The 24,552-nt window shown below is 37.5% G+C and overlaps 1 protein-coding gene across 1 annotated transcript; it reads left to right on the forward strand.

The window, feature by feature from the left end:
* The first annotated feature begins 1,028 nt into the window (after window positions 1-1,028).
* Window positions 1,029-19,710, forward strand: LOC120635475 (putative pre-mRNA-splicing factor ATP-dependent RNA helicase PRP1). The gene is made up of 10 exons (XM_039906499.1): window positions 1,029-1,174; window positions 4,051-4,175; window positions 5,020-6,172; window positions 9,352-9,488; window positions 10,616-10,753; window positions 11,869-11,991; window positions 12,860-12,959; window positions 13,315-13,405; window positions 15,579-15,741; window positions 17,562-19,710. The coding sequence occupies exons 1-10, from the start codon at window positions 1,125-1,127 to the stop codon at window positions 17,687-17,689; spliced, it is 2,208 nt and encodes a 735-aa protein (XP_039762433.1). The 5' UTR covers window positions 1,029-1,124; the 3' UTR covers window positions 17,690-19,710.
* Window positions 19,711-24,552: the final 4,842 nt, after the last annotated feature.

Consider the following 24,552-nt stretch of genomic DNA (forward strand, 5'->3'; position numbering starts at 1 on the left):
CCACCACTTAAACGTCAATGTTATTGTCAATAATCTGCATATTGTCAATATCTTGAAGTACCTATTGGTAATAAAAAGTGGATAACTAGCGTTAAAAGACCAAATCAGTTGTCTACCTTTAATAAGAGAAACGATAAAAGTATTTGTTATACTATAAAATGTGGATTATACACAAGTATTAAATTTAAGTGCATTTATTGCTCACTATTTAGGCTATAATGGCTTCGACACAAAAGATAGATGTACGCTGTTGCGGATTTTTTCTAGAACTGTTTAAGAGCAACAGTCCCACCATACATTATTTTCATGTGTGTTTAACGTTTATGCAGGGCACGCCAAGATATATATTGTTACTTTAAACGTGTCAATATAAACGTGTAAATATATTGTGTAAATTATATAAAATATTGTGGCCAATTTACACAATAATCCGTCAGTAGTTTTGGTGTGAAAAAGTAACAAACATGCATCCATCCATCATTAATATTTATATAATCAATAAAATTGAGTTTGTACCTATGACCTATAGCTTCATGGCTGTAAATTTATAACACCCTTACGTGAAATAAAAGAGCCCAAACCTTACGTTTTTTTAAATATTTTGCCACATTTAAAAGCCCAAAATCAAAAGAAATGGAAAGAAATGTTTTAAGTAATAGTAAAGCATTTCTTTCCCTTTTTTAAACTAAGGTTTAAGGGTGAAGAAAAATATCGTGGGAAACCCACTTTGAGGTTTTTATAACTTTCCTAAAGGCATGTGAAGTCTACGAAAGCCAGCACATTCTCAGAGGAGACCCATGTTCTACATTTAAATTTTGTTGTTTTTACACACAGGTACGATTTAAATCATGAAAGCTTGTATGTTTCTTTTAATAATCTTCATCGTATACCTAGCCTAGTCTGTCTATTAAAACATTATACAAAATGTTGGTAAGTATACAGTTCCTCTTTTTCCTTCCTTTTCGTTTCTCTTGGTCTAAAGTCTAAACGGTATATACCTACTCTTAGAATTGGTTGTACTCTTTGGCACAGTCGCCATTTTGTAGTCTGCCTCGTTAGTTTACTGAAAATTAATAAAATTATCTCGCGTGTGATTTCTTAATATTATATGGTTACAATTAAGTATGTCCAAAAGAAGGATTGAAGTGATGGATCCTTTCATCAAGAAAAAGAGGTATATGAAACGTTTGAACTGTCTAACTATCGATTACCAAAAGAGCCCATGCCTTGTTATTTCTTTGTTTTCTTCGTCATATCTATACCGTAGCGTTAAATTAGGTAGAATTCGCTTTTCAGTTAAGGTTTTCTGTTTTTTTATGGAAGCAACGGTCATTTTACTGTTTGGAAACAAATTCCTGAGAGAACCTTTGCTGTGGCGATGCGCTTAAAAAAAAATCGGTTTACTTTTTATAAATTTCCAAGCAAGCGCACATAGTTACGGAATTCCAGGCTATATATATTAATTATAGATATCATTCGAGACTCATTTACTAAAACGTCTTCATAGTGTTTAATTAATAATTAATAAATTATTACCTACTTTTTTTACTGCTCATGTTTTTGGGTTATACACACATGTTATTACAATCTGTGCATTTGGTTTCTGACAACCTCTGGTGTAATTGAATTGGCACATTTGTTACATTGTACAAAACATTAGCTGATGCTGCTATTACACTACAGTAATACAATTTTTAACATATTTTGTTAGTTTTCATTTTTTTCAAACATTCCAAAGAATTTTGACGGCCGATTGGCGCAGTGAGCAGCGACCCTGCTTTCTGAGTGAATGGCCGTGGGTTCGCAGGTCCCACAACTGGACAATGTTTGTGTGATGAACTTAATTTTTTTTTCAGTGTTGAGGTATTTATCTATTTGTTATAAGTATTTATGTAGGTATATTACTCATAAAATTATTCATCAGTTATCTTAGTATCCATAACACAATCTACGCTTACTCTGGGACTAGATGGTGATGTGTGTATTGTCTAAGTATATTTATTTATTAATTTATAGTGTTAGTAAATCTAACAAGATGATCTTTTATAAAGACCACAGTCCTTAAAACAGTGTGTTGCCAGTGATGACTTACTTGATGGCTCTTGAAATGTTTACTTTTGGCGAGAGCTATGCTAGTAGTCATCATCATCATCATCACATCAACCGATAGACGTCCACTGCTGGACATAGGTCTTTTGTAGGGAGTTCCAAGTTCCACGATTCTGAGCCGCTTGGATCCAACGGCTACCTGCGACGCGCTTAATGTCGTCTGTCCACCTCGTTGGGGGTCGACCAACGCTGCGCTTACCAGTACGGGGCTGCCATTCCAGCACCTTGGGACCCCAACGTCCATCCTTTCTCCGAACTATGTGCCCGGCCCATTGCCACTTAAGCTTCGCGACTCGTTGAGCTATGTCGGTAACTTTGGTTCTTCTACGAATCTCCACATTTCTGATTCGATCGCGTAGAGATACTCCGAGCATAGCTCTCTCCATCGCCCGCTGAGTGACTCTAAGCCTTCTTATGAGGCCCATAGTTAACGACCATGTTTCAGAGCCATAGGTCATCACTGGCAACACGCACTGTTCGAAGACTTTCGTCTTCAGGCACTGAGGGATTTCCGACGAAAAGATGGCACGGAGTTTCCCGAACGCTGCCCATCCGAGTTGGATTCGGCGGTTCACCTCCTTCTCGAAATTGGACCTACCTAACTGGATCGTGTGTCCTAGGTATACGTATTCGTCAACAATTTCGAGTGCAGTGTTCTCAACGATTACTGGTTGAAGCGGAACATGAGCATTAGACATAATCTTCGTCTTGCTCATGTTCATTCGTAGGCCAACCTGTTGAGAAGCTCTGCTGAGGCCATCGAGCATCGTATTTAGGTCTCCCAGAGTCTCTGCCATTATGACTACATCGTCGGCAAACCGAAGTTGAGTGATGTACTCGCCGTTAATGTTGATGCCAAGTCCGTTCCATTCCAGAAGCTTAAAGACGTCCTCCAACGCAGCGGTAAATAGTTTCGGGGAGATAACATCTCCCTGTCGCACGCCTCGCTGCAATTGGATTGGTCTCGTAGTCTGATCCTGTATACGAACTGACATAGTGGCGTTTTTGTACAAACACTGCAACACTTGGATATACCGGTAGTCAATTCGGCATCTCTGCAGTGACCTAAACACAGCCCAAGTTTCCACCGAATCAAAGGCTTTTTCATAGTCCACAAACGCTAAGCAAAGTGGCCGGTTATACTCTTCAGTCTTCTGTATAACCTGCCGCAGCGTATGAATGTGGTCTATGGTACTAAAGCCCTTACGGAAACCGGCTTGTTCGGGAGGCTGGAAGTCATCAAACCTACGAGCGAGACGATTCGTAATGACTCTCGAAAACAGCTTGTAGATATGACTCAGCAGCGAGATGGGTCTGTAATTCTTCAACAAGGTATTATCACCTTTTTTGAAGAACAGAACCACCACACTCCTGTGCCATGCCTCTGGCCATGCTAGTAGTATCTCTAAGTAATCAAGTCAGAAATGAGAAGATCATGATGAGATGAGCTCAACAAATCGCATAGCTGAAGTGTTATTGTCCAGGGAGTCCCAAATTGCTGAAATATTAACCAAGGATAAAGTGCAGTGTTGGCTGACCCCTGAGAAGGTGGGCGGCACTAATGTTAGTAAAGATAAACAAATTTTTTTGCTTATAAGGGTTTTTATAAGAGTATGTTTTTGAAGCGGTTATAGCGCATTAGGAAAAAGCTCACCTTAATTGTTTGGGGGTTCGTATCCCAGCATGCACCTCTAACTTTTCTAAGTTATGTACGTATTAAGTACTTAAAATATTACTAGCTTATACGATGAAGGAAGACATTGTGAGGAAACCTGCATTTCTGAGACTTCTACATAAGGTTCTCAAAGATGTGTGGAGTCCACCAATCCTCGCTGGGACAGCATAGTGGACTAGGGTCTAACCCTTTTGTTATTGTGAAAGGTGACCCGTGCTCTGTAGTGAGCCGTTAATGAGGTGATGATGAAAAAATCTTGTCCACAGAGAAGAAAAGGCAGCAGCCGCAGCGAGGTCTGGTGGCAGCGGAGAATGTTCAGATACCATCGCTACACTGGCGAGTGCTCCCCCACCCACTGCTACGAGTACGCCGGGAATAAACCCCTACACAGGTTTGTTCAATAATTCATCTGCATATTGTCGGCACTATGCACGGCTAGCATGGGCAGGAGACAATTATATCCCCAGGGAAAATAAAAAACTTAATCTCCTACAGCTTTATTAACTCTCAGAGCACTGGCGCACAAGTGGAAATAGTATCCAAATAATATATGTGTATTAATAAACGGGGGTAAACTTCTCCTATTCCATGTTCCAGTGATTTAGCAGGTGGGCACGTTAACTATATCCCCTGTCAGGGGATACAATAGGGGTGTATCATTTTGGTCTTCCGCCCATGCTAGCCCGGCTGAAGTCATTTGTGGGATTAAGTGTTTGCTTTTATAATATGATTCCTGAGGTAATTTCCAGCCAAACCATAAGTTGTAGCAACTTTTTAAAACACATTTTATAGATTGTGGTTACTATATGATTGATGAATTTCTTAAAGACAAGGCTGCTTTGAAACAGGCTTCTTAGCTCTCATCTCTAACTACATAGAAAAATTCTTTAGATTGTAAACTGTAAGATGTTTAAAAGGTCCGAACCGATCTCAAAACACTTTCAATAAAACATTTTATGCAAAAGTTGAAGAAATTGTTGCAAGGTAAAAATTTCTAGTCTGTAAGTTCCAATTTTTGTAGACCGGAATAGTATAATAAGTATTAAACTATAACATTATAATGCTATGTTTTTTCCTTTTACGTATTGGTTGCCTGGAAGGAATCGCTATGTAGCGATAAGGCCACCAATCTCTTGCTATGTTTTTATGTCTCTGTAACTACGTTTTTTCTTTGGTGTACAATAAAAGTGTATTCATTCATTATGGTTTGAACGTGTGCATTATTTTGTCTGCAGGTCTCCCGCATTCGACGCGCTATCACGATCTCCTGCGACGCCGTCTCGGCCTTCCCGTGTGGGAATACAAAAACGATTTCATGAGACTCCTCAACACACACCAATGCGTTGTGCTCGTCGGTGAGACCGGCTCCGGCAAGACCACCCAAATTCCACAATGGTGCGTGGAGTTCTCCGCTGTGACTGCCGGAAAGTCGCACGGAGTCGCCTGCACGCAGCCCAGGAGAGTGGCCGCCATGTCCGTTGCACAGAGAGTGGCCGAGGAAATGGACGTGGCCTTGGGCCAGCAAGTTGGTTACAGCATACGTTTCGAAGACTGCTCGGGGCCGCAGACAGTCTTGAAATACATGACGGATGGTATGTTGCTTCGTGAAGCTATGTCCGATCCAATGCTGGAGCAATACCGCGTGATCCTGCTCGACGAGGCCCACGAGAGGACTCTAGCTACTGACATCCTAATGGGTGTGTTAAAAGAAGTGATAAAACAACGCACGGACTTGAAACTGGTTATTATGTCTGCGACACTAGACGCGGGGAAATTCCAACAGTATTTCGACAACGCCCCCCTCATGAATGTGCCCGGCAGGACGCATCCCGTTGAAATATTCTATACGCCGCAGCCGGAGAAAGATTATTTGGAGGCGGCCATACGTACTGTTGTACAAATACACGTTTGCGAGGATATACCTGGCGACATTCTACTATTTCTGACCGGACAAGAAGAAATTGAGGACGCGTGCAAAAGGATTAAGCGCGAAATTGACAATTTGGGACCGGATGTCGGAGAACTGAAGTGTATACCTCTGTATTCTACGTTGCCGCCGAACTTGCAACAACGTATATTCGAACCCGCACCTCCTAATAAAGCCGACGGGGCGATTGGGAGGAAGGTTGTCGTTTCCACAAACATTGCGGAAACGTCACTGACAATAGATGGTGTAGTGTTCGTGATAGACACTGGATTTTCCAAGCAGAAAGTGTACAACCCAAGAATTCGTGTAGAGTCTCTGCTAGTGTCTCCGATAAGTAAGGCGTCTGCGCAGCAACGTGCGGGCAGGGCTGGCAGGACGCGGCCGGGGAAGTGCTTCAGGCTTTACACGGAGAAGGCATACAAAAACGAGATGCAAGATAATACGTATCCGGAAATTTTGAGGTGACTCTTCGTAATGTATTTTTCGAATTTTTCATCTGTAGCCCAAGTAGTACAAGATTTTTCGTTTTTGAGTATGGAAATAATTGAACATCGCGGTAAAATGGATCTTATTAGTATTGCTTTGCCTACAATTCTTCTGCTCTGGCTTTGGACACTTTTGTAAAAAGTACAGAATTTGTGACTCTAAAACTAGTGATATTAAGTCCATTTTACTTTGTCAATACAGAGTTTAAAACTGGAAAACGACTTTACTATCAGAGTATAATGGATCTTATTTGCATATTGAATGAAAGCTCAAACTTGCCTACAATTCGGTTCGGTCTTTGGACAGAATGCTTTTAAAACAAATATCAGAAGTACAGGATTTTTGACTCTAAAACTAGTGTATTAGGTCCATTTTACTTTTTCAATACAGAGTTTAATACTGGAAAACTACTTGACTATCACAGTATAATGGATCTTATTTGCATCGTATTAAAGCTCAAACTTGCCTATAATTCGGTTTGGTCTTTGGACAGAAAGCTTGTAAAACAAATATCCGAAGTACAGGATTTTTGACTCTAACTCTAGTAAGATTAGGTCTATTTTACTTTGTCAATACAGAGTTTAAAACTGGATAATGACTTTACTATCAGTGTATAATGTTTAAAGCTCAAATTTGCCTACAATTTTTCTGTTCTGACTTTTGACAGTATGTTTGTAAAGTATATATCGAAATACAGGATTTGTAACTATTAAAGTTACTCTTAAGTTAGAAGTTGCATAAGGTCCATTCTACTTTATCAACACAGAGTTTAATACTCAAAAACGACTCCTCAATTGTGAGCAAGCAAAACTTGTACTAAAGCTACTGATCATATGTGTGGAGTCCACCGCATCCAATCCGCACTGGGCCATTGTGGTGGACTTAAAACCTTCTTGTTGATATGATTATATAAAGATGATGATGGTTATTAATGGACAAATACCCAATTTTATGTTTTTTTAATAGTATATTGCAATATAGAGTCTACCATATCATGTTGTTGCAATCTCCATTAAAGCGGAGTAGCACTTTTTTTTCTACTCTACAACTTAGTCCTTGACTTTAATCTCACCCGCTGTTAAATGATGATGTGCAGTCTAAGATGGTAACGATCAGCCACGTGTGGCAGTGATATGGAACCCATACCTTTAGTCGGTTACTATGCGAAATCGTACCTGAACGCTAAATCGCTTTCGTCTTTGTCGATAGGGTGATAACTGGCCACGGCCAAAGCCTCCCACCAGAGCACTACAGAGAAAATTATAAATAAGATGTGACGTCATCCTTTTGAATTCAGCGTCTCACCTATAATTTTTATTTATTGAAAATATATACCAATTACACTTTGAATATAGATAAGAATACTTTTTTCATAATACGAAATGTATGTATACACTTAGATAAATACAATATACTAGCTGTTGCCCGCGACTTCGTCTGAGTTTGATTTTGTTTTTAAAGTATTCAGTATGGCTAAGCCTTAAATGAGTACATGTGACTGTCAATTAATTATAGACAAATAATTTGCAATAAAAAATAATAATAATAAAAATATTGCGACTATAATGAAATATCTAAGCTATCCTATCTCTTAAGTTGGACCAGACTGCTCACGGTGTGCCAATTTAATTTAAAATCGGTTAAGTAGTTTAGGAGTCCATCGCGGACAAACATCGTGACAGGAGATTTATATATATTAAGATAAGCGACTCCTTTTAACTGTCATATTGTGCCTATTCTAAAATTTCCCCTCCCGGGTATCAAAACCGGGAACTCCCACGTGAAACAACAGCGCTCGCCACTGCGCCAGAGAGGTTGTTAAAATTTTAGTTTTAACCGTTCAATAATAATCGACGGCCAATTGGCGCAGTTTGCAGCAACCCTGCTTTCTGAGTCCAGGGCCGTGGGTTCGATTCCCACAACTGGAAAATGTTTGTGTGATGAGCATGAATGTTTGTCAGTGTCTGGGTGTTTATATGTATATTCTATGTATTTATGTATATTATTCATATAAAAAAAAAATATTCATCAGTCGTCTTAGTACCCATAACACAAGCTACGCTTACTTTGGGGCTAGAGGGCGGTGTGTGTATTGTCGTATTATATTTATTTATTTATTTAAAGAAAAAAAAAAAAAATATCATCATAAAGAAGGCAATTATTGAAACTGCACGTATTGTAAAGAGGTTCCTCACTCTCGAGTCCTGACCGGGGGTTGTTTTTTTTTTTTTAGAAATTTTTTAATAGTTTTTTTTATTATTTTTACTAATCAAAAAAGTTTATTGTAATAATAATAAAGCTTTATTTATTCCATCTAAATTTACAGCAAAGTTTCAATCCCTACAAAGTACATGTGTTAGTTTTTGTGATTTTAAATCTCTTGTGACGGGTGAAAGTCTTCTCCATATCTTTCCACACTTTACCTCCTTGGGCGGCTTTCTTCATCTACTTTGTCCCAGCGATACGGATAATATCACAAGCCGATCTTAGGTGCTGGCTTCACCCATTTTGTTACAATTGTGGTCCATCTTCCATCTTTGCATGCGGAGATGTGACCAGCCCAGTTTAAAGGGTTTATGAGATTTAAAAACAAACGCATTAAGTTTAATCACATTACATCAGGCGAGTATAGTGTTTTTTTTTTTTTTATTAATCAAAAGTCAAAGTCAAAAATATCTTTATTCATGTAGGCCCATAGGTGGCACTTTTGATGCGTACATAAGAATTACACGGTAGTGAGATGATGGCGATAACCACATTCGTAAACTTAAAACTAAAGCTACGAGGGCTCCAAACGCGTCACTCTAAGAAGAAGTCCACAACAAACTTAGCCTGGTGTTAATTTGTTATCACCATCTCACATTGTCTATTAAAAGTAATTATTATTTAAACTAATCAATAACCACTCAGTGGTTAAGTACTAAAAATCTATGGATGGAAACGTCTGAAATAAATGATTATGAATATTATTATTTATCTATCATTTATTTATATACTTTTTTTTTTTTTAAATTTTCAACAGGGTAATTACATATAGAAAAATAACAAACAGTAATTAAAAATTTATTGTTATTAAATCGTACTCGTGGTGAGCCCCCGGCGGTGCGACAGTGTGCAGCAGAGCCCTAATACCACGCTGCGTTGCGTTTTGCAGATCAAACTTAGGATCTGTAGTTTTGCAGTTGAAAAAGCTGGGCATCGATGACCTGGTGCATTTCGACTTCATGGACCCCCCCGCGCCGGAGACCCTGATGAGGGCGCTCGAGTTGCTCAACTACCTCGCCGCGCTGGGTAAGACCATTATACAACGTGTTACCGAATTGCGAAACACTGTTGAAGGATGCATAAGTAAATTTTATAAATTTAAAATTCATATAAAAAATTTCGGAACCGACAGGATTTGAACCTGCGACTCTCGGGCAATCGCGGCCTGAGCGCTTTCACCAATTACGGCTACGGCTCTCCTTTTTTTTTTTTTTTTAATTGTTTTAAATTTTTTTTTAATTTTAATTTGAATCATTATTTTAATTTGTTTAATATTAATTCTTTTATTCTTACTATTTTTGCTTTTGACTTAATTTAATTATTTTTAACCGGACTAACTTCAATGTTGTGTATACCTGTAATTGATAACTGTACTCGGACAATAAACTATAATGTAAAATGATTAATGAAATTACAGTGTATCATTGGTATATCTAATTTAATAAATAAATCACCCTGTACAAATATGAAATCAAATGAAGCATATTTTTTTTTTATACAACTACAAGTAAGTGGTAAGGGAATCCGAGATGGTAGCGGGCTAACCTGTTAGGGAGTATGGTAGTCATACTCCCTAACAGCAGTGGCGTGCATAGAGGGTATACAGATGATATAAAATGAAGCAAATCTCCAGTACGAGTTATAAAAAACTTAAGGGTAGGCTTTTTGTAACTCTCAGAATACATATCCTTGAGCTTTTTATAACAAGTACTGGAGATTTTTATCATTTTATATATTTATTTAAACAACTTTATTGCATATAAAGGAAACACACACAGGAACACTTACATTAACATAAATTATATGCAAAAGGCGGCCTTATCACTAACAGTGATCTCTTCCAGGCCACCTTAACTATTGGAATAAGGTAATGAGAGATGGGAAATCGAAATATAATATATATATATTATATACATAAATAATTTAATAAAATAATAAATTCAATATAATTCTGTATAATACTAATATTTGTTTGTTTGTTTCCTGGAACGTGAAGTTCTTAGAAACTACTGGTCCCATTTGGAAAATTCTCCTGTGTACAAGCAAACAAAATAAAAGTCAATTAACCACACTTGTGTCATAATGTACCATTTTGCTTCGTAAATATTACTTTTCTGCTACCACAACTAAAAGGTGACTCTCTCAATTTCCAGATGACGACGGCAACCTCACGGACCTGGGCGCGGTCATGGCCGAATTCCCCCTGGACCCCCAGCTGGCCAAGATGCTGATCGCCAGCTGCAACCATAACTGCTCCAACGAGATCCTCTCCATCACGGCCATGCTGTCGGGTCAGTGTCCAATCTGCACATACAAAACTCAAAGTTTGAATATTTCGACTCGACGCACGTCCGATGTTTTTTTTTCTTTAAAATATAATCGCGGCCCCGTCATCTATGACGTTATTTCTAAATAATTTACTGCGTTTTGCAAGTTGTATTCATCCCAAGCAAGCGCTCTATTTTAAATTTTTAACCAAAGAAAAATATATTTTTCCAGGGAAATAATAATTACATAGGAACAGTAATAGAAATCTTAAAATCAAAACATCACCTCATCGTCGCGAACTTAACTGAGTGCACTCGAAATTTATATATTTAATTCATAATAATCTATACAACGTGTAACGGAATTACGAAATACTGTCGAAGGGTGCATAAGTATATCTCATAAGGAGTCACCCTGTAACAATATTTAATAAAAAGAAGCATATTTATTTCTCCATACAAATTCAAAACATTCTCAGTGTTTATAAGTCATAAGTGACAACCCTATAGAAGATAAAAGACCGACACCCGCATAGTACCTAGGCTACGCGACCTAATAAAGTGACAGGAGTCATGATTTTAATTTTGCGTGTGATGTTAGGACTGTATCTGATTTATTTCAGTAAAAACTATGGCAGTGGTTTACTCTCAAACTATTATCGTTTCGATTTCACAGATAAAAATGTAACCTCTAAAGCCTAAAGTATTATTTCGGTTTTCATTTACACGTTGTATAGATAAAACAACACAAACAATAGAAAAAAGGTATTTAATACATTGAAAGTTTTCTTATAACGCATTATCTAGATATCTCATTATTGGACCACTAAGTTTCACTGAACATTAAAATTTGAGATTTTTGTACAATTGAATCAACTAAATCACCGGAATGCGACTTTGACAATTAAAAGTGTACACTATCAAACCTTATAGCTAACTTCAGGGTGTCGGTTTTTTGTGACGGTGTGCGCGCGCAACGTAAAAAGTGAGCTGGCGGACGATGTATTCCCCTCTCACTCGGTTTCGCAACTACCTTCAACCTGTTTAAATCGTGTAATTTCACTTACATGATTCTTTTCTAACGCCGCTAAAGAAGCGTAACTACAAAAAAAAAAAAGTAATAATCTCTTTGTTCACAGTCCCGCAGTGCTTCGTGCGGCCGAACGAAGCGCGTAAGGCCGCCGACGAAGCGAAGATGCGCTTCGCCCACATCGATGGCGACCATCTGACGCTCCTCAACGTGTACCACGCATTCAAACAGAGTGAGGCACCGCTTCTCGTTGGAAATTAAAAAAAAAAAAAATATACTGCGACAATAGCGGTGGTAGAATTGAAGCGAAATTTCTAATCCCAGCTCGCACTTCTAACATTTCTAAGCTATGCTACTAGATACGGCGAAGGAAAACATCGTGAGGAAACCTGCATGCCTGAGAGTTCTACATAATGTTCTCAAAGCTACATAATGTTCTCAAAGGTGGAGTCCACCAACCCGCACTGGGCCAGCGTGGTGGACTACAGACCCGTGCCCTGTAGTGGAGCGGTAATGGGCTGATGTGATAAGTTAGCCCTTGACTGCAATATTAATTGGTGGTAAGTGATGATGCAGTCTAAGATGGTAGCGGGCTAACCTGTTAGGTAGTATGGTAGTCCTACCCCTAATCTTACGCGACATCATACCGGAACGCTAAATCGCTTAGCGGCACGTCTTTGACGGCAGGTCGGTAACTAGACACGGCCGAAGGCTCCAGACCAGAGGAAATTCGGAAATAATTTATTATTTATTTTTAATTCAATTAGTACGGTTTACACCAATTACATTAATTAAATACATAGAAGACGGGACGGATTTTTATACGGATTAAAACTAGAACAAAAAAATAAAAATAAAACAAAAGACATAGTTATAACAATTCAAATAACTTTACAATAGTTTAACCTGCTAGTAATTATGCTTATCTTCTTACACAATCAAGTTAAGTCAAAAACATAGTGCTATTATATTATAAATTCCCAAACCTCCGTCAGGAATCGAACCAGAAACCTCCAACATTAAACCACACCGCTGCGCCAGGGAGGTCGGGTTAAAAATGTAGCATGTTCTTACTCTTTCTCTCTCTCTCTTCTCCGCAGACATGGAGGACCCGCACTGGTGCTACGACAACTTCATCAACTACCGCTCGCTCAAGTCCGGCGACAACGTACGCCAGCAGCTCAGCCGCATCATGGACAGGTAGCGCGCCCGCCGACCCGCCATGCCGCGGCGTGGCGGGGCCAGGCTACATCCCGCCATCCCATGACACTTGAGAGTGGGACACTAATCGACTGAGGAATCTGGTTACTGGTTGGCACGTTAAGCTTCCGATCTCATTTATCGTTGTTCAAACGGTCGATTGGCGTTAAAGCCCGTCAACCTACATTGGTGCAGTGTGGCGGGTCTAAGCTCTACATTCCGCTTTTCCTTGAGAGTCTTTTGTCTAGTGTTTAGCACATGTAACTACGGATCAGGTGATCTAGGATTCGATTCCCGATTTTTTTTTCGGCTTTTTTTCTTCCTATATGATTTTGGTCATTTTGTTTGTTTCCAGATTTAACCTAAAAAGGACCAGCACAGAGTTCACGAGCAAAGACTATTATATTAATATTAGGAAAGCACTTGTCAATGGATTTTTTATGCAGGTAATAAAAATATTATTGTATTCGCTCCGACAAGTAAATTACATATACACAGATAAACAGTAGCTTGCACTGGGTTTCTTACCATGGTATGCGTACAGCAAGAAATTGGCATAAAACTGCAAAAATTCTCCTTTTACACAAATTATATATAAATGTTAGTAATTCTATCCAACCTGACCTGTAATATGCAACTTGAATTTCAAAATAAAAGTTTAAAAAAAAACTAACCTTTTATAGAAAACACGCTTTTTATAGAAAACCGAACTATTCTAATCTATAATTCAAGAATCTATATTAAGACGTAACTACCACAACAGTCCCTACGCGGGTGCTGCTGTGTGCCCGATCAGTGTCTCTCGAAATGCAAGTTCTAATTATTATTTAAAACAGGCCATTAACACGTTGACTGCTGCCTAACATTAACAAATACGGTACACGAGTGCGGCAGGATTACACGCTAGGCGTGTTTTCAGCACTGGTGAAGCGTATTCGAAACAGGCGCTACGAGCATGCGGCCCCACACGCCTGGCGTGTTTAAACTTATCGCGACAGCTATGCGGCCTTTACGCAACAGGTGTGTTATTACATCACTCGTATTTTCTCATTTATTTATTGAACAACATGAAAACCCAACACTTGTCGCATTTGAATAGCAATTTGTATTTTTTTGTTGGATAAAATAGATATTTTAAAATAGATACACTATTTTACTATATTCAAAATCGCGGCAACGTCAACCTGTGTGTAACTTGTGAATGTCATTTACGAATCATGATAAATAAATAAGTAAAAAAACAGTATTAAATACCTACTTACATACGAATGCGGATTGCCGACAAAGAAGCAAATTTTAAAATAATATGCATTTTAAATATAATAATCCTTCCAGTAAATATACAGAACCATTGTTAAATTTACTTTTAAATTCGAAACAATAGTAACTCATTCCTGAGTAGTTTATTGGTACCGATAACGTTTATTTAAGACGATAAGAAAAAATAAGGATGCGGATGCATCGTTTTGTAATTCTGTCGGTATAATGGAATGCAAACCGATATTTATAAAATAAATTATTGACGATACCGATACCAATGAAAATAGTGCAGGCGAACTCAGGCGTACAAATATTAAAAAATATACAAATAGACGTCAAACTTATGTTGCGGATACCTTTATTGCAGAAAAACATTGTAGAGTATGCTAAAATATAGGACGACGATCCTATATCGATATCAATATCTATTTCGCGTCCCTATAAAATATTTTAAAACAATGCAATTATCTAGGTGGGTATTATTTAGTGATCGATGGTATTATACTATTGTTGCAAATATTTGGTCGAAAACATGTTTTTTATATGAACTTGTTAGTTATACGTGTGATGGTCGATTCTCTCGATGGCATGGGAATTATTAAGAAAAACACTCATGTATAATGATTAGATATCTCACAAAACAACGAATTTTAAGTAGGTATACTGTCTAATATATAATAAAACGTAATTGCGTTAACGTTTAACTAATATTTAATAAAACGTACTTGCGGTAACGTATAACACACTTGTTGCGTAAAGGCCGCTCTAACAGTATATTTAAACAACACAGCGTTTGTGTTTGCCGCACTCGCAGAACGCCGGAAAAACACGCCCAGCGTGTTCGGCCGCATCCTTGTAGGTACATTTATTTTAACACGCCTAGCGTGTTCGAGCCGCACACGCGTTACGTAGTTTTCAAACACAAACGTTGTGTTTTCAGCAGCCAACGTGTTAAAAAGTAATAGCTAACGCCCTCTACCATCTAGTAGCTTAATGTTTTCTGAGGAATTTGTTAGGTACGCGAACGCCATCTGTTGGAAACGCCATAGGTTTTTTACATTTGGGTCTAGGGTTTTTTACATTTCGGTCTAGATGGCGCTGTAGTAATTGTAATTAATTGTTCGAAAAAACTAAAAAATCTTATTTTGTATATTGAAAATTGGAATAATATTAGATAAGTGTATTGTCATCGGTCCTCGATATGTCTACAAGTTTGAATCAAATCTGACCGTTCAAAGTAGGACAAAATCGAGTTCAAAGGGGTCGGTTACATACAAACATACATACATGTGAAGCTACTAAAAGCGTGTTAAAAACTTCGCATTTCTAATATTAGTAAGGATTTAAATGTAATTTCAGGTAGCACATTTAGAACGAACCGGCCACTATCTCACAGTGAAGGACAACCAGGTAGTCCAGCTTCATCCCTCCACGTGCCTTGACCACAAGCCCGACTGGGTCATCTACAACGAGTTTGTGCTCACCACCAAGAACTACATAAGGACAGTCACGGACATCAAACGTGAGTATATAGGCACGGATAACCAAGTTGCTCTTCTAATAATTTAAAATGACATTGTGAGATGGTGATAACAAAAAAAAAACACCCGGCTAAGTTTGTTGTGGGCTTCTTCTTAGACCAGGACGCGTTTGGAACCCTCGTAGCTTTAGTTTTAAGTTTACGAATGTGGTTATCGCCGTCATCTCACTACCGTGTGGTTCTTATGTACGCATCAAAAGTGCCACCTGTGGGCCTACTTTAATAAAGATATTTTTGACTTTGACTTTGGATACACCATTTACAGTTGTTTTATTAATTGAAGTAAAACTTCTTTAGGCGCGATTAGGGAGTAACTCAGATTTTTTTACAGACGTTTGTGTAGTTTCCGCTATTTAAAAATAATAATTTGGATTGGTCGTAAGTATGTCATATACTGCACGCTTCTTGACTTATACGCCAGCTACATCATAATCAATTAGGATTATTTATTTCCAATATTATTATTATTTGATTGCGACATTCTGATCTAACCTTTTTTTTTCTGAAATGAAAATATTTATAAATTTTGAAAGTGATATTAATGAATTTTAAATAGAATATAAAATGAAATATTGTGTTAAATGAAACGTTGGAGTCCCAGGAACATTTTACTTTTTCATCAATAAATAAAAATAAAAGTTTTACTTCAAACGCGCGTAAAGGTTACACGCCCACACTTTTTTCCATTTTGCACAAGTTTGCCCGACTTAACTGCAATTTCACCTGGTAGTAAGTGATGATGCAGTCCAAGTTGGTAGCAGGTTAACCTGTTAGGGAGTATGGTAGTCATAAACTCGACATTGCACCGGAACACTAAATCGCTTAGCGGCACTTTGTCATATTGTTTGTAATATCTAAATAGTAACCGTTGTTATCTGGATATAATATTCAATGGATATACTTGACACAACCAGATACCCTAAAAGTCAGTTAGATAGGGGAGTTTTGCTGCCAACAACCTCGGACTCAAGCCTAAGTGGATCATTTACAGTGTGTTTGGTGATCAGATACATCATTCTAGCCCGTTCCTACATATGAAAACCTAAAAATATGAATCTGTTCTTCAACCCATGTGGCACTGTTTGTTTCCTGGGATAAAGGGATATGTTACTCGCCATCCCTTCAACTTACTTAATACGTACGCAGCGCTTGGAAGACTTAAAAAAAAAAATTTAATTGAAAATATAAAAATTGCAATAAATTAGTTATATTCTAACTACAACTTAAAAAGTTTTTGTGACCTAAATTCCTGCTTGGCTGCATTGATTGTTGTACTGAGTCTGCAATCTACCTATGGCTGCAATATAGATAGATAGATAAATTCTTTATTGCACACAATTTATAATATAAATTGAAAACATAAATACAAGAAGAATAACAATGCGCAAAGGCGGTCTTATCGCTTTAAGCGATCTCCTCCAGACAACCCTTAATGAAAGAAGAACAGGAGTATGGAAACGGGATAGTGCAATTTTAAAAATATATAACATAAACTACATCTACTATATATAACAATAATACATAAACAGCTAATACAAATACAAATAATACAGAAATAAATACATACACATATAAACATATATACAAATATATATATATATATATATATAAATAAATATAAATATACACAAATACATACAGAGCAAATATATTAGTTTATGACTCCGTAGATAAATAATATTCTTTTAAACAATATATGATTAACTCTTTGCCAAAAATGGATTGGTTGCTTAGTTACGGAGTAAAGACAAACAAACACACATTCGCATTTATAAGCATGTAAGCATTTATATTTCTTCCAGCTGAATGGCTACTCCGGATCGCCCCTCAATACTACGAGCTGAACAACTTCCCGCAATGCGAGGCGCGTCGTCAGCTGGAGCTTTTGCAGGCCCGCCTCGACTCCAAGGTCTACCAGGAGGGCTTCTAGTACCGTTGCTAGGTGGACCTTCCCGGGCACTCAGTGGGACAACTAGTGAACAGTGAACAGTGTGCAATTGTGTTGAATTTAAATAGTGATTTGTTTAACCGACTCCACGGCTAGCGTAGGCTGGAGACAAAAGTTAGATCCCCTGATTATATCCCCTGGCGAGGGATATAATTTACGTGTCCATCTGCAAGGCACGGCAACAGGGTAAAGGAGAAGTTTATCCCCGTTTATTATTTCATGTATATTATTTGGATATTTGTCCATAATGGAGACTTGACAATGCTGCGGGAGAAGAGACAATTTTGGTCTTTTCCCGGGAAGATAAACGTCTCCCGACCATGCTAGCCGTGCTCGTGATGGATGTGTCCACTACCATCATCAGCTGTTCAATAAGTCCAACTGGGCTGGGCGCAAGTTTTAAACCAGGGTAGGTTAAACTATGATAATAGTAGTTATTTTTTCTCGCAGTAGCTGACGCTAATAAATAGGCAAAACAAAAACCCACCCACCTTTGTTTTTAAACAGCTGCCATATGTCTGCGTACATACTCAGCTAAACGAATTGTAATTTTATAATTCAAGGCCTATCAAAAGCATTTGTTACGAAACAATATGCCTATCCTAAAAACTACCCCATTTCCCCAGTTTACCTGATCCACCCACCCCGCAATGATATTCTGCTGTTGATCCATCACTCTGGAGGGCATCCCATCCCATTATATCCACTGACAAGGGATAAAATTTACCCCTTCTCTATTCTAGGATCTCTTGTCTAGGACTGTTCTGGTCCAACGGCTATCACACTTACAACAAACTTTTTCAAATTCAAATTCAAAAATGTTTTATTCATGTAGACCTTATTAGTACTGGTCATGTGGACCTTAGTACTGGTAAGCTTGCAGTGACATGCACAGGGTTTTTGACTAGGGTATAAAGAAAGGAGATGGCATGAAATGGAAAAACTCTTCTTCATGATACATACAAATATTTTAGAGTAGCCAGTGCTTTTGTACTTGTATGTACGTGACTTTGGTAATTCTGGTGATTTGTTTGTTGCAATTTTAAACTTTAGGGAAACGCCTAACATACATCTCGATACCCCTTCTACCATAGAGAATAGTTACTTTATTCCACCATAACTTTTTATGGTCTACACATCTTATGTATAGAGTAGACATATTCTTTTTCTTATTTGTTTGAGTCTTGGTCTTGTTTTGGCATGCTTGACAATCTGTCTGCACACCTCTATAACGGTTGCCTTTCTTATGCATTCATGAGCCTCAATAGCAGCCTGTATTTGGTACGTGCTATCCATCCATTGGATCTGAGATTGTCCGCTTATCTTATATCTTCAATAAGGCAGATGCCATTTTCAAATATGTAAAATTATGGTTATTGCAGCTTAGTAATGTTTTTAATTGTCCAAGTTTACCCAGAAAGTTATTTTTAGGGTCCGGAAAGTAAAGATCGGTTTCAGAACAAGGGCTGTTTAAGGTTGGAAGTTTAAAAGTGCCTAATAATCTCTTAATATCCATGCAAATATGTTTCTCAGGTGAATTATCTACAGATCAAAAATCAACCCAATCTAACAAAAAAATCAACCAAATCAACCTAAATCAATTTGGATTAACCAAAAAAAAAAAATAAGTCACTATTTTTTCAACATAAATCCATTTTGTCTGGCAGACAATTTGAACCTTACAATAATTTTTTTTAGAAATAAAAAAAGCTTAAACGGTTAAGCACGAATTTCAAAGAGTACTAAGTATTTAAAAAAGCTAAGTAATCAGATGTATTTACTTTATGTGGAATTTACGTTATTTGGATATTGTTTCTGTGCGCCCGTACTCTTGAGTGTGGATAAAACTGTGGAATAAGATATTAATTTTGTTGTTACTCGATATGGTTACAGATAATAAATTAAACAAAAGTGTAATTTTGTTGTCAAGTCAAAGGCAAGAAGCCTTTATGAAAGCAGAAAACCTTATATGTTACTTGAAATTGGAATAAATTATTATTCTATGTTGAGTATTAATGATACTTGAGTATCCCATTTCCGTGTGACCTTGTATTATAACAAAGCTGTGCTTTAGTTATGTTATATTGTTATAATATATAATTGAGCGAGTATTAGAATTTCCTCTAGAATTACCTACTTGATTTTTATACTGTTACGCCGCTTTATGAGCAACTTAAATATTGAATGATAGTTTTTTGTTTGCCGCTTGGACATAGGGCCTAGTGTGAGATTTTCTACCTAAGCATGTGAGGTAATTACGATTTATATGCCATCGCAGAAGCGCCATCTAGTTTTACTACTCGGAAACAGTACTGTCACGGGATGGCACTCATACCGGTGATTTCCCAACAAGTCGCACCTATGGAGGGTAGAGGTAAGGAGAGTCATCTGTGTATATGAAAAAGTGTCGTCAAAATGTATTAAATTAGGATGGCGCCACATTTGCATCAGGGTAACTCTTAAAAGAAGCGCCAAATATAAATATTGTTAGAGTTGGCTTGAAAAATAAACAAGGAAGTATGGAGATACAAGGAAGTAAGGTGATATTTACCACCTTCACCTTCAATTCATCTACGATTGCTACATTCATACCATACCCTGTGCATCCACCAGCGCCATTGTGGAGGATTTTTGAACTGTTATTTAGCGCAACAACTGGACACTTTTTCAACTTTTCTCCCATATAAGATGACTCTCCTTACCTCTACCCTCCATAGTCGCACCCAATCGTGTCACTCAAACACAAGTACAGTGTGACTCGATGCGAAAAAAGATCCCTCCAATTTTTTTTTTTACCTCGTTAGTGAATATTTACAGTTTACAGCCACGCGATCGAATAAGTTTACTTATTGTAGGCAGAAAATCTCACAAATGGCATCGAGGATGCCGAATAGATGAAAACTTTAAGGTGACCTTAAATTCTAAGAAGTGTTGCGTTAAGTTGCGTTTCTTAAGTCTGCCGAAGTGCTATACTGTTTGGAAAATGGACACAAGGACTAAGTGATAGTGTGTTATGTGGAATAAATATAAAGATATGTCGTAAGATAACATTGTGTTTTATTTTAAACCAGTTATTCATAGTATTGAAATAACTCTTGCATCTTAGTATAGACAGTATGTGAGGTAAACACATTAACGAGGATTGAGATAGAAAATGGTACAATACCATGGAGTGTGAAACTCTTTTATAAAAGTATTTTCGGCTATGCTTGCGCGCCGGTACTTTCAATGAGTATACAAATTGGTTTTTCATTTAGGTTTTTAATTATATAACGGCGTTCATTATATATCAGCCTGTTAATGACAGATTCGTGGACAGTCGAAAGTAATACAGCAGATATAATTCGTAATGTAAAATAATGGTTTGGGCGTTTTTCAATGGCAACTTTCCAGTTGGGTATTTACTGAGGTAATCGGTCTGCACACCAGACCAGAGAAAATTCAATTCAGAGTTTAAATTCACCTACCGGGAACCCTGGATCTCCCATATATAAAGACCACAGCGCTCAGGACTGCGCCAAGAAAGTTGCTTGCGTTAATTTTTCAAAGTGTGGGACAAGCTGCGACACCGCTGTGACAAACTAGCAAAATAATATATTCCTTGAATTTTTGGAGTTCAAACTCGCGCCTATCGGTGCACCTCTGTGCCATCTACGGCGCACAGAAATTCAAAATTCATTTATTCCATGTAGGTCCAGTTTATAAACACTTTTGAAACGTCAAGTCAGTCTGTTTGTAGTGAATCTACCACCGGTTCGCAAGGCAGATTCTACCGAGAAGAGCCGGCAAGAAACTCAGCAGGTTGCTGTTTTTCAACATCATTTTACAGTTTACACTCTTTTAAATTCACTATCTTGTGAGAGATGAGAGCTGAGCTTCCAAGCAGCCTTGTCGTTAGAAACTCATCAATCGTATAGTAACCCAGGTTGGGTACCCCTGAACTAGGCAGTTTGTGAATAAATAAAACAAGAAATTACTCAACAACAGTTCACTTTATTATGTAACAACTATTCACATAGCGACATACGCACAAACTAACATACATATTGTTACTACATCTACAAACTAAATCCTAACATATTGGAATAATAAAAACAAAATTGTATAAAAACCTCGCGGTCACATAGCCGGAAATAAGGTAAAACTTGTGCCTTGAAATGCTTTTTTGGAATAGAAATAGGTACGTTTCGACTAGATCTAAAAATCTTAATACCTAGCCATTAGAAATGCCATTTAGCTTTTTAAGAATAGAAAACATTTATCGCCGACCTATGGCACCCAGCGGCTGGCATCCACACATTGCTGTTTTTCATAACTGCGTACACTAGTTGTCTCAAAGCGTAAGAGGCAATGTAGTTAAAAAAATTACAATAAATTCGCCAACTATTATGTTTTGTTAAAACTCGAGTGCTCAGAGTCTCGTTCGCGGCGACAATTTCTAGTATCTTATTATTAAGGTTTCTATGGTTTCGACATTATAGTTCGACCGTTTAAAGAATTTATTGTAGTTATATTGACAGGTCGATATGTTTCTTTCTTTTTCTATAACCCTTTGTACGTTTGGCCCGATATATTACCCCAAATACGTTTTTCAGTTACATAGATAATTCCGGAGTCTTTTCCTTTCAGCCACATATTAAAAGGACCGTAACTTTGAAGTGACATTGATTAAGGATATATATTTTATTTGTATGGTAATCATTTAAGGTCCACGCTGGGCCAAGTGTGCGATTTTCAACCTACGTTTCTAAATTCGTTTATTTCAAGTAAGCTTAGTTTATAAGCATTAGTAAGCGTAGTTTATGATGTTAAGGATTACTTAAACGATAAAAAAGCTTGGTTGTGAATTTCTCTAACTTCATAGCTTAATATTAATTTACTGTGAGATGGTGATAGCAAAAAAAACCTGGCTAAGTTTGTTGTTGGCGCGACTTAGACCAGGGCGCATTTGGAACCCTCCTAGCTTTAGTTTTAAGTAAACGAATGCCGTTATCAACATCACTTAACATTAGTGTTGACATGTTAAATGTATGGACGCTTTACCTGTGAATTGGCCTACATGAATAAGGAAATTTATAATTTTTTTTTTGGAATTTTGCAATTTGAAACGTCAAGCCAGCTTTTCGAAAGGCAGATTCTACCGAGAAAAGAATTATTAATCGGACGCGTAAAAGTTAACAACGATTTATATGGTATCTAGAGAGCGCCATCTAGTGAAAATACTTTTCCCCTTTAATGAAACTAGATGGCGCGTTATAACGTAGGTAGGAAACCTCACACTAGACACTGATGGTGAAAAACCACTTCTCAGGGCAGAACCATGTCTGACAAAGTGCCATCACTCTGAGACGGAGGTGGCAGACGAACATGGCAGTAGTACCCCGCAAGAGCTCAGTAAAATCTCAACTGCTACTTGACGTACGAAAAAAAAAAAAGAGTAAAATACATCAATAGAGCATTTTACACAAGCAGTAGCCTTCGTGCAAGATTTGCTCGTTCGCAATCGTAAAGTCGTTGTTGAGTATGGAAAAACTTGAACTTCAGAGTAAAATGGACTTTATTTGTATTGTGTTAAAACTCAAATTTGCCTACATTTCATTAACTCGGACTTTTGATTGTAAGACGACTCTTCAGAAATAACAGTATTTCTAAAATTTTATAATTCTTTACTCCAATGATTGGTGTAGTGTATGTGATTACACTGTCTCGTGTGTTCCTGAGCAATGTTACTACGTCGGTATTACCCGAGCCGCAGGCGAGAGTAGACGTGTGACTAGGGGACGCTATTAGCAGATCCTACAATTATTAACGCTATTGTATTGTATTAAAATTTTCATGTTTTTTTATTAATTTATTCTCTGTGTTAATTAAATCAATGGTTTGTAAACTTTGCACGCCAGCTAATGGCAATACACTTTGACAGTTGATAATTTAATGGCATCTATGTAAACGTGTGTATTATGCAAATAAAGATCTATCGATCTGTCTATCAGGTTTTCGACTCTAAAAGGAGTAACATTAGGTCCATTTTACTTTGACGATACGGAGTTGTATACTCGAAAACGACCCTTCGATTGGGAGCGAGCTTCCGACACTTAGTTTTAGCAAAATTTCTAACATACGCCTTTCTCATCAGCACATTGGTTGCAAATTTCCTTTGAAAAAGAAAACCGACACTAAATGACCAACACCCAACGTTGGCGCGAGTGTTGGAACCAACATGGGCAATGTCATACAAGACATTAAAAACATCCTTAACGAAATAAATGTACATCTTTTTAAAATAGAGACTATATGCCACACTTCCCATAGAAAAAATATTTATTTATTGTATATAGGTTGCGACATATAAAAAGGTCTGAAGCTCAACCTGGGGAGAAAACAATTTTCAGAATTGCATGCGAATGAGTGCGATTTTATTCTTGTTATTATAACCGATATAACTGCCATTGGCGTGCACCGGGGGTCTGCATCATAACTTATACCAGTTGAGATTGCAGTCAAAGGCTAACCAGTAGTGAAACAAACCATCCAATCCATTATAATCATTGTATTTAACAAACAATTTTTCTTAGGTTTATTGTTTTTTTGTGTTATGTTTTTTTTATAACAATCTTGTTTTTTGTAGGGGTTTTATTAAGGCCTTGTTGCCTGATGCAAATCAAATAATCGTTTTCCGCATAGTGCAACCTTCAGAGATCTTTTTAAGTGACGCGACCTATACATACATTTCTTAAGTAACCCCGACAATATACTATACCACAGAAAGGAGTATTCTAACAAAACACGATGGTGACCGCCATTTAAATACAGACCTTGTTGCTTTACGTTAAGGCATTTAATTA

The sequence above is a fragment of the Pararge aegeria genome, chromosome 26, assembly GCF_905163445.1.
Source record: "Pararge aegeria chromosome 26, ilParAegt1.1, whole genome shotgun sequence".
NCBI lineage: Eukaryota > Metazoa > Arthropoda > Insecta > Lepidoptera > Nymphalidae > Pararge > Pararge aegeria.

Excerpts from the sequence above, each read along its gene's own strand:
- LOC120635475 (XM_039906499.1), top strand. The coding sequence starts at position 1,125 with ATGTCCAAAAGAAGGATTGAAGTGATGGATCCTTTCATCAAGAAAAAG. Across the intron at positions 4,176-5,019 it reads GGGAATAAACCCCTACACAG|GTCTCCCGCATTCGACGCGC; the intron begins GTTTGTTCAATA and ends TTTTGTCTGCAG. Across the intron at positions 13,406-15,578 it reads TCAATGGATTTTTTATGCAG|GTAGCACATTTAGAACGAAC; the intron begins GTAATAAAAATA and ends ATGTAATTTCAG.